Source organism: Monopterus albus, unplaced genomic scaffold, assembly GCF_001952655.1.
Source record: "Monopterus albus unplaced genomic scaffold, M_albus_1.0 scaffold200.1, whole genome shotgun sequence".
Classification (NCBI taxonomy): Eukaryota; Metazoa; Chordata; class Actinopteri; order Synbranchiformes; family Synbranchidae; genus Monopterus; species Monopterus albus.
This window is the reverse complement of record NW_018128080.1, coordinates 131,929-143,394: the sequence shown is the minus strand read 5'-3', so window position 1 is coordinate 143,394 and position 11,466 is coordinate 131,929. Positions and strand designations below refer to the sequence as shown.

At 40.6% G+C, this 11,466-nt stretch overlaps 1 protein-coding gene across 1 annotated transcript in view; it reads right to left on the bottom strand.

The window, feature by feature from the left end:
• Positions 1-11,219, bottom strand: part of LOC109970521 (probable histone deacetylase 1-B) — a 15,556-nt gene extending 4,337 nt beyond the window's left edge. The window contains exons 1-11 of the mRNA XM_020618099.1: positions 10,776-11,219; positions 9,722-9,834; positions 7,330-7,447; positions 7,163-7,237; positions 6,770-6,908; positions 6,166-6,307; positions 3,838-3,930; positions 2,984-3,092; positions 1,213-1,593; positions 983-1,123; positions 863-908 (exon numbers count right to left, since the gene is read on the bottom strand). Of these exons, the coding sequence (XP_020473755.1) occupies positions 863-908; positions 983-1,123; positions 1,213-1,593; positions 2,984-3,092; positions 3,838-3,930; positions 6,166-6,307; positions 6,770-6,908; positions 7,163-7,237; positions 7,330-7,447; positions 9,722-9,834; positions 10,776-10,824 (1,406 nt within the window). The 5' untranslated portion in view covers positions 10,825-11,219. The remainder of the gene's footprint in view (positions 1-862; positions 909-982; positions 1,124-1,212; positions 1,594-2,983; positions 3,093-3,837; positions 3,931-6,165; positions 6,308-6,769; positions 6,909-7,162; positions 7,238-7,329; positions 7,448-9,721; positions 9,835-10,775) is intronic.
• Between the last annotated feature and the right edge of the window lie 247 nt (positions 11,220-11,466).

The window sequence follows — 11,466 nt, the reverse complement described above, 5'->3', positions numbered from 1 at the left end:
AAAAATGCAGATGAGCTGAAGGCCACTGTCAAAGAAACCTGGGCTTCCATACCACCTCAGCAGTGCCACAGACTGATCACCTCCATGCCATGCCGAATTGAGGCAGTAATTAAAGCAAAGGGAGCCCCTACCAAGTATTGAGTACATATACAGTAAATGAACATACTTTCCAGAAGGACAGCAATTCACTAAAAATGTTTTTTATAGGTCTTATGAGGTATTCTAATTGATTGAGATAGTGAATTTTTGGGTTTTTGTTAAATGTGGCCAAAATCATCACAATTAAAAGACCCAACGGCTTAAACTACTTCAGTCTGTGTGTACTGAATTTATATAATACACGAGTTTCACTATTTGAGTTAAATTACTGAAATAAATTGACTTTTCCACGATATTCTAATTTACTGAGATGCACCTATAAATGACTGGAATGCTCAACTTGTACGTTCCATTGTGTAACTGAAGTAGCAACATCTTGACCTCCATTGGTCCATATGGGTGTACATTTTTATTCACATTCCACAACATATATAAAAAAAAAAAGGATAAAAACCACTAGGATGCGACATGCCCAGTTTAGAGTTTAGGTCACTGGATAAATTCCACACAGAAGTCTACTGAATGTAGCACAGCTGTTGTTCCCATATCCTCAACAGGAGAAGTTTATGTTGTGAGCCTAATGTGGCTCTAAACTGAGTTTCCTGTAGTGTAAATAAACTCAGCTTTCAGTTTATTCACTAGTGTATATTCACTGTAGTGATGCACACTGAGAACCACTGTTACTATCCACAAGTTTTCACAAATCCAGATTTTAAAAATGTTCCTGCTCCAAGACCATTTAATCAGAACCATATTTTCTCACCCTGATGTGTCCATCTTCTCTTCCTCCTTCTCTTCCTCTTTCACTTCTAGGAGGAAAAGCAACACGTCAAATAAATGTGTTCATCTATAAACAACAGCTTGTCCTGTGACTGAATCTCACCTTTCTTTTCCTCTCCTTCTTTCTCTTCCTCCTTCTTCACGTGGTTGCCTTCGTTCCTGCGGCCTCCTCCCTGCCCCTCTGCTTCATCCTCAGAGTCGGAGAATTCCTCTTCACAGGCTATCCTCTTGTCATGGGCCCGGACTAGAAACACAACACCAGCACAGGTCATTGACACCGGACACAGACTAACCCCGTTTTAAGACAACTGTATGTCTCTACAGGTCACTTACTGGAGATGCGTTTGTCTGGGTCTTCTTCATCCTCATCTCCGCTGTGTGGGTGGGGAGCATCCTCAGGGATTGCCTGCATCTGAACACCGGGGGCATGTGGCAGCATACGGAGATTTTCAAACAATCTTTGCTTGATCTTCTCCAGGTACTCATTCGTGTTCTGGTTGGTCATGTTGGATGGACTGATGTGCAGCTTGAAGTCAGGCCCAAAGTATTCAAAGTAATCATTGTAGGGCAGCTCGTTGGGGATGGAGCAGTCCAGGGCGACAGCTGTTTCAAAGGTCCAGCAACGGGCAACATTACGAATGGTGTAGCCTCCGCCGCCCAGCATCAGCAGGGGCAGGTTGAAACCTTTGATGTACTCCACACATTTGGCGTGACCTAGAAGAGTCAACACACATGTCAAATTTTCAATCTTACAAAAGCATTTTTGAGTACTGTGGAGTGTACAGTGTTTATACCTTTGATGGTGACGTTGAAACAGCCTAGTCTGTCTCCAGAGAGAGAGTCAGCCCCACACTGGAGTACCACTGCACTTGGCTGGTACATCTCCATGACTTTAGCCATGATCTAACACACAAATAAATTCACAACCTTGCTCAGAGGAGGAGTCTGAATTTAGAGATTAAAGACCCCCTAAACATTTTTGTATGCCCTAAAATGTCAGACTTCTACTGTCCTGACTGGTGCATGTGCACAGTTCGTCACTGACCAGGCGTTTTCACATTCTGCTTAAGGGGGCAGTGTCGGCCCACTTCCTAGAAAACGTGATTTCAAACGTATGCAGGAAAACCAAATTTGTGACAACACAATTCTGAAAGCCAATCACAAATCGTTATGCAAATGCGGATGTTGTTGAAAAATTTCAATCAGGTTTTAGGCCCCGTCACAGCACTGAATCCGCATTACTGAAGGTCCTTAGTGATATTACTCTGGCCCTTGATGCCAAGCGCCCCATTATTTTAGTTCTCCTTGATCTATCAGTAGCGTTTCATACCGTCGATCATGCAGTTCTTCTCTCCCATCTGGAACATAACGTTGGCCTGAGTGGTGTGGCCCTACATTTGTTTACTTCTTTCCTGACAAAAAGGACCTTCCCTGTTGTTATTGGCGACTGTTCTTCCACCTTCCGGCGTCCCGAAGGCTCGGTTCTGGCCCCGTTACTCTATCTATCTATCTATCTAGCTAGCTATATGTGTGTGTGTGTGTGTGTGTTTCCACTTGGCCCAATCATTTCACAGCACAACGTTCACTTTCATTTTTATGCGGACGATGTTCAGATTTACTTGCCGCTGATCCAATGTGATTCGAATGCCCTCATCCCATTACATAACTGCCTTTGTGATATTAAACACTGGCTATCACAGAATTTCCTCCACTTAAATGAAAGTAGGACTGAATACATTGTTTTTAGTCCTGACTCCTCCGCTGTTGTACCTAATTTAGGCGCCTCGGCCCTATTATTTACTGATACTGTGAAAAACCTAGGAGTATTATTTGACAGTAGCCTCAGATTTGACAAACAGATCAGATCTGTGGTCAAAACCAGCTTCTGTCACCAGAGGCTTTTAACCAAGTTGAAGCCCTTCCTGTCGCATGTGGATTTAGAAAAAGCCATTCACGCTTTCATCACTTCACGACTTGATTACTGCAATGCCTTTTATATACTGGATTACTGCCATGCCCTTTATATTGGAATCAACCAATCTCTCCTTTGGAAGCTTCAATTGGTACAAAACGCTGCTGCCCGTCTGTCAAATACTCCCTATACCTTTGATGGTGACGTTGAAACAGCCTAGTCTGTCTCCAGAGAGAGAGTCAGCCCCACACTGGAGTACCACTGCACTTGGCTGGTACATCTCCATGACTTTGGCCATGATCTAACACACAAATAAATTCACAACCTTGCTCAGAGGAGGAGTCTGAATTTAGAGATTAAAGACCCCCTAAACATTTTTGTATGCCCTAAAATGTCAGACTTCTACTGTCCTGACTGGTGCATGTGCACAGTTCGTCACTGACCAGGCGTTTTCACATTCTGCTTAAGGGGGCAGTGTCGGCCCACTTCCTAGAAAACGTGATTTCAAACGTATGCGGGAAAACCAAATTTGTGACAACACAATTCTGAAAGCCAATCACAAATCGTTATGCAAATGCAGATTTCAAGTTGACCTGGGATCAGCTAGAACTAACGTTTGAGTGATAGGAGTGTGTTCATTAAAGTTGACTGTTGACACTATATATGCCGAAGTGTGCAGTTTTTGTATGTAAACCAGATCCTGCTATTTAGCTAACAGTGAGATGGTGTGAGACATGTACCATTATTAACAGCTCATTTGCTAGGGCGATGTCTTTTAGTCTGTTGTCTTACATTTACACTTTGATATGGAAGTCTCCCATTAGCGTTTGATATTATACTGTGTGCTAATAATAATTGAATATTCATAAATCCTGGAATGCACAATGAAGGGCAAATGTTGAGGCCTATTACAGATATTTACTGAACTTTTTTGAGTTAAAACTGCTAGACTATATACTGTTTATAGCAGAGTATTTTTATATGCAAACATAAATATTAAAATGTCTCTGGAGTGGAACTTAAAGTGGTATTTAAAACAAACTTACAGGTTTGAAGATGGCTTCATAGGAATCGTCATCAATGCCGTCTCTAAGCGGGTAATTTACTGCATAGTATTTGCCTTTTCCAGCTCCAATGTCCTGAAAATATTAGACATATCACTACATTAATGCCCATATACACACACAACACAACAACTGGGGTGTGTTCCAGAAAGGTGGTTCAACAACTGAGTTGACAATGTTTCTGCTATATGCATTTTAAGTGGCAGTATGCTGCTGCTTAATTTATTGCCGCCACTGCTTCAGAATTTTATGCAATATCATAAAATCGCAATTACACCATTTTGCATAGGGCTTTTCATTTGAAATTACAGGAACAGGAAGTGGAGACAGATGGGGACACCCGGCTGAGGCGAGAGCGAAAGCGAGAGAGAGAGAGAGAGAGAGGAGGGTAGACTGAAGTAACTAACATTAAGTCAGATTTTACTGTTTAACCCTAACAACCAATCGGACACAATCTGTCCAGATTTGTAGGAAAAATTGACACCCCTTACTCTTGGTTCTTTAGCTCCCAAAGTAACGTTACTCATTGCCTTGTCATGAATCGCATGTCAAAATAAACAGCATCACCAGTCCTTTCCAATGATGATGGTATATTTGCTAGTGTGTGCAACAAATGTTTGTGAAGTAATCAGGTTTTGAAATGACAAAACTCATAAGTGATTAGCTATCATATCAAATTATGATACTGATAATTTGATTATCATATCAAATAGTTCTGACTATTCTGGAAAAATTACTGATATCCATTTATTACTACTAGATCTCAATGTTCTAAATCTTGTTTTGTAGTCGATTTTCACTTTATTTAATTTACATATTGCCATTTATACAATAGATGTTTCAGGGCAGGGGAACTGACTGACAACCTGACAGTTGTCTTCATTACAACAGAGTCTCAGTATTAGAAAGATGGATAAGCAGTCTGCATAGCTCTTATTCTGAGCTGAGGAGGAACTAACCATATCCGTATGAATGTGAGGGTTGCTTCGTCCGTACCCTGATGACGAATTTTCTAACCAGTAACATTAGTAAACATAGCTAGGTCTTGATAAACTAATTCGATTGCAGCAGTATATAATGATAAGATTAATATTCAATGAGGATTTTAGTATTTCTGCTAGGATTTGACTTCCCCAGCAGCAGCGCAAGGGTGGGGGTGGATGTCTCCAGCAGTCAGAGTGAATATGACAACCTTTTTTTTTTTTAATTATGAAAAAGTGAAACTCAACAGTTAAACAAGCTTTAGAATATATTTATTGAAATCTAGCAATAATGACTAGATGCTGTATTTTGTTTTCCAGTACAGTCAGGACTATCCAGATCTACCATAATTTGATAAAATAGCCTATCACTTGTATAAGTTGCAATACCTAATTACTTCACAGACATTTTGCTGCACAGACTAGCATCACTGGAAAAAGTTGTTCCAGCTGTTTATTTTTGACATGCGATTTACAACAAGGCAATGAGTAACATTATGTTGCGAGCAGCGGTAAGCTCGTTACTCAAAGCAACTTGTTACAAAACAGTGACGTGTGCATGCACAACTACAAATGTTAAATCTCAAACCAATTTCAAACCAATCTTTACCATGGTCGAATGCTGAAATAGCGGCAGCAATATTTTTGCGGTGGCAGGACACCACTGCACTGGGATTTTGATTCAATATGTGCTTTAATATGAACTATATGAATAGGAAAATTCTTCTGCATGGTAGGCAGCTTCTTCAGGCTCAGCAGGAGGGCAAACTGACTGACAAAATGGCAGCTGCTATAATATCCACAGAGTCACATTGTAAAATAAAAACAGGCAATACAGGCTATAGATTTTATTCTAAGTTGAGGATGAATCCACACTGTGTAAATGTGAGAGACTGCTGCCTTTACACTGATGACTGATGGATCACAAACACAATCACATTAGTAAAGACAGGTCTTGGGTGACAAACTATTAAACAATTATCTAACTGGGATTTTTATTCTCTTCACCTAATGTAAATTTCTTATAATTAATATGCTCCGATCTGCACTTCACTATAAACTGTAGGAATGAGGAAATGAAATGACGTCAAACATCTTCTGCAGGAGGGAGGACATGCAGAGCAAGTCTGGGTTTCAAGATGGCTGGCAGAAGAAAATCTGCCAGCCAGCAGCCTACATTAATGGATTAAGTTACCGTGGCAAGTGATCTCAGTTTCTAGAACTTGAAAACCCCGAGTTCCCCTCATTTCACCAGAAAAAAAAAAACCTCACCTAAATTGCTTTTGGGAATACCCCCCAGGTTTGTAGAAGAGAAATGAGAACAACTAACCCTCAGGTCTCCTGTGCCAGGGAAGTACTCCCCATACTTGTGGAAAGAGACGGTCATGACCCTGTCTGTGGTGTAGAAGGCCTCCTCCACTCCATCACCATGGTGGATGTCAATGTCTATGTACAACACCCTCTGGTGGTACCTAGACGGAAAGGAAGATTCCGTCAGTGACATCTTAAAGAGGCATTCAAGTTCTAACAGACAAACAGAATAAGCCCAAAATAAATATAAACATAGGAAACGGCCACCAGTCAGGTGCGGAATGCATTTTAGCAGGCAAAAAGACCTCTAACCTAGGTATATCCAGGTGTATTTAACACCAACACACAGTATGTAGCCTCATGTAGCAAAAGTGATGTATCACTATGCAAAACCAAATAAATAGCCATAAAAAAAAATCTAACAGGGCACACTCTAAGAAGGAACCTTGGCTAAACTGTCTTTTTGATTGTGTGCTTCAGGTGCAGATGTAATCCATCTAAACCATTCTGAAAATATACAGGCCAGATTTCTTTTGGGATTCAAAAGAACTAAGAAGCCACCAGATGGCTGTGGATACAGAATTGTTAAATACAAAGTAAATTCAGCAGCAACGGCAGCTTACTTAAGCAGTTCAAGTATGGCAAGGACAATGTCGTTGACGTAGCAGAAACCAGAGGCCTCAGACTTCTTGGCGTGGTGGAGTCCACCTGCCCAGTTGATGGCAATGTCGGTCTGCTGCTTGTTCAACTTCACTGCTCCAGCTACAGGACACAATGTATGGAGAAAAAATACAATCCTAATATAACGGACTTTGGTGAGTTTAACATTTAAATAGAAAATTAATTAATGATCATTCTAACATATTGTTCATGGTGAAGTAGTATTAGTTTAAGGCCTATAGTACTGACTTTTTCCAGTTTTGGAAACTGGACCTGCACAAATCTCACAAATGTCTCTCCTGTATGATGACGCGTGCATCAGAGAGATTATGGGAAGTGTGGTTGGAGTAACATACCGACAGAGCCACCTGCTGAGAGCTGGCAAAACTCAAACAGACCGTCGAACACTGGACAGTCCTCTCCGACATTAACTGTGAGAAACAGCACAGGACACACGGCTTTAACAGAAGTGCACAGCAAGAAAATGTCAGTGGAATGTGTAATGGAAGAAGATCACACTCACATCTCTGCATCTGTTTGCTGTACTCCGACATGTTGTCTGGTCGGATAGACCTCAGGAACCTAATGTAGTCATCACTATGGTACTTTGTCATCTCTTCACTATTGGCTTTGTGTGGTCTCTGGAATCAAACAGAAAGGTAAAGAGGAACAAGGTGAGAGCTAAGGATGAAATGGTCACAGGTGTCAGTAAACCATGATAAAATCTGACAGTTCGTATTACTGCTTCAATTTTTATATATCATTAAAACCGTGGTTGATTACCATGCTTTGAAAAACTTCTCTGATGAAGAATTAAATACTGTCCAGGATGCAAATGTTACTTCTCTATAGAGGCCTCCACTCTTGAGTAAGCAAGGCTGTGTTCATAAGTTAAAAGCCCCATCCAAATTGGAGCTGGCAAAAGAGGGGTTAGTTGAAATGGGTAACAAAAAAGATAATGTCCTGAGTTAAAGATGCTTTCCAATTTGTTTCCAAATCTTTATCATGTTCCATAATTTATCATAGCCCATTTGTGCATGTGGCACCCGCTGCAAAGCCTGACAGGCAGTCTGGAAGGAAAGGAGAAGTGAACACTGCATGTGTTTGTTTTTTTTTTGTTTGTTTCTCCTTCAATACTGGTAATAAGCACTTGTGCATGATATGGTAACCATCAATGCTCATACTATGATATACTGTGACACCAATATACTGCTGCAACCCTACTTTTTTTAAATATAGATATTTACACCGATCAGCCATAACACTATGACCACCTGCCTAATACCGTTCACATAGGAGTCAATGTGGCAGTTGGTTGTCACTCGTGCCACTCTGCAGCTCACTGTGCATCTTCTGTGAATCCATTTGCTTCTACAGTCAGGAAGAGCACAGATGTGTCTACAATTCAGTGAAAAACTTATTAAAAGGAGTGAAAACTGTGGACGCCTGGACAAATTAGAGAGAATTTTTTAGACCAATTCAACAGCCTCACCACTCTAGGTGTGATATCACCACTACAGCGCCTGACTCTTTCTCTTCATAGAGACCACCTTTGTGGACTGAATGTTCACTTGCTGCCTAATATACCCCACACACTGATGGGTGCCACTGTAACAGAAAGTCAGTGTTATTCACTTCACCTGCCAGTGGTCAGGATTTATTGGAATCAGGAGACAGGGAGCACACTTGTATTTCTGTTGAAACAATGCTCTTATAGGCAAATTTTTCTTCTGGAGATGTCATTATAGCCTAGTTTACCAGCAGGTTTAAGCTTCTCCTGCCAGTTAACCACAGCATGTTGTTACTCTGGATTTGATGTGTGCCAGCTTGCACTGCAAACGATTCCTCTTACTTATAACTCCTCATTGAAATGTTTTCTCTGCACATTTTTGTTCGCTTCCTAGTCCTGTTTGGATCGATGCATATCACAGAAACAGTTGGTAAATGGCTCTCCGGTGCACTTTAACAGAGATGGGTAAACAAACCAGACTCGCATAACATTAGGCTATGCAAAACCAGCCACATCTTTGCAGCAGTCTTTTCTTTTGTAAAATGTCTGAAAACACTTCTAATAAAGTACAAATCTCCCCTTTATGTGGCTTGTCCTAATGGGTTTTGTTGTCCTTTTCTCCTTGTTCTGCAATTTGCTAAACAGATCCGACATTAATGTACATCCATGTGATGAAGTGGGTATGAGCCCCTCCCTGACCACAGGGGGAAGAACGGAGCAAAATGCTGTTTGGCACACCAAAATGAGGAGAAGACACGACAAACTGCCAACCTGAAGCTACCTTCTAGTGTAATGCACACTGGCTGATAAAAAAATAAAATACAATAAAATAAAAAAAAGGCTCAACTAGAAGAGTGTCAGTCGACTTGACAGGTCTCTCAACTAATGACTTGACTATTCAACTATTACGATGCAGCCCTAATTAAATCCATTATGACCAAAAGTTTGCTGAAAAGGTCCTTCTTTGTTTTAATGCAGTCAAAATGTCACTAGAATATTTCTTACATGTCAAGCTGTGCGTTTCACTACACACAATTATTTTCATGCCAGCACGTTTTACACCTGAGAATTCAGATTTCTTTTTTTAAATCCACATCAATCTACACAGCAAGCACTTACTGCAGAGAAGCAAAGTTTGTGTAATATAAAGCCGCAACCTGGAAACATCTGTCAAAAACATTTGCCTCAGCTCATTCATGCCCCATACTTCTCTGTTGGTTACTTTTCGCAATTAAGTTGCCAAGCCTTGAGTGGTTAAGCACACCAATAATACTCCAGCTAATTTTGGACTAGCTTTAAAAATTATGGTGCAGTGTCATTACAGCGCAAAGAAAATGCTAATCTTGACAAACAATAGTGACACTTGCAATTGTGTCTTAGGTTTGAGTGAAGATGTGCGACTCACATAGATCTCCATTTTCCTGTAGAGTCCATAGTTGAGAAGGAGGTTGTGTGTCATGCGGATCCTGTGGGGCTTCATGGGATGACCCTGGCCATAGTAATAGTTCCCCACATCACCTTGGCGAGAAGAGATAGGTTTACATGACAAAATCTGCTTTAAAACCTACAGTTACAATGTATTTTGGTACTTGTGTGAAGATAACATAAAGCTCCATTCAAAATATACCCAATTTGAGAATTTTATGAATCAGGCTGAACTTGCGCACAATTTGGCCTAACCTTATATCCAAGCCATCAAGTTGATCCTATTAAAACTTTTGACAGATTTCCCGTTATTTACACAAACCTTAAAAGCACAATACAATGTGAACAGTGATATGTGCTAAAATCTGAGCAATAATTAGCTAACTAGTAGAAAAAGAGATGGGCAATTAATCTGGATTGCAATGTTCTACGTTTACATTGGTGCCATTTTCGTAAACGTGCTCATGCACACAAGTAAAGCGAAATGCAATGCAATACAATGCAATACAATACAATAGTGGATACACACTTTTATCTGACGTTAGCGTTACACCAAAACTTTTCGCTAAACAATCAAACTGGCAGCCGGTGCCTCGGTCCCCAGTTCTCTGAAGTTGTCAGCGAGTTGAGGGGAACACACTAATATGATTAGCGCCGGATAGCTTGAGGACTCCCCTATGATCCTACAATGACCGAATCGGCGCTCATGCCCCAGTCACAATACAATGAAAGTTTAAATCAATTAAGGAATCTGGTCTCATAATTGGGTTACTTGAAACTGAGATAAACACCAGATGTTTTAACGTTACAGCGTGCATTTTCAAGCTAACACTGAGCTAATCGTACCATGTAGCTAAGTCAAGATAGCTTAGCCAATTGAGCAAGCTAATGTTAGCTCACTACACCGGCTAGCTAGCCTGGCCGCACGGCACACTTTAAAAAGGGAAATACAAGTAAATTTTCCTAAGCATTTACACGCCTTCAAAACAACTGCAATCATCATGAAAACCTGACTGCACAAGTCGAATATTTACCGTCATAATAGTAGCAAACTTTTTTCTTTGTTCCTTGAGACAACGCCATTTTACTTAAATTACTCCACAGTGTCGTGCCCACCAGCTCCTCTGTAGCACCAGGGAGTTAGCATTGAGAGCTTGTCAACCAATCACAGACACTCAGTCGCCCAACTGGGAGACGCCGGCTTAACAAACCGAGGACCCCCGAAGTTGCAATACTACTAGCTTTGCAGTGGGTGAAGGAAAATAAGGTTACTATGGGATTAATTTGTTCTGATAATTCGTCGGACCTCTCTGGTATTAACTCGGGCGTATCTGAGACAAGACATATTAGATAAGATATTAGTGTCCTTGCGGAAGATGAGTAAGAAAGACGTCACAGTTAGCTTTTTATGTGTTCCAGCTCATGTCGGAATTGATGGTAATGAGGAGGCTGCTGCTGCTGCTAAGCAGTCTTTAAAAATTTATGTTACCAGGCATACCCCTATTTATAGATTTGAAATGAACTCCCTTATTAATATTCATATTCAAAAAGTTTGGCCTGGTACTCCTCTGCTCTCCGTAAGAAGAGTTTTTCATAGCCTGGAAAGATAGTTTAATAACTGAAAAGTAAAAAAGCTGAAAAGTAAAATAGACCCACTTTTAATAATATATAAAAAAAAGCCCTTCATAGTGCCAGAACCGCATTTTATTCATCACTGATTGAGGA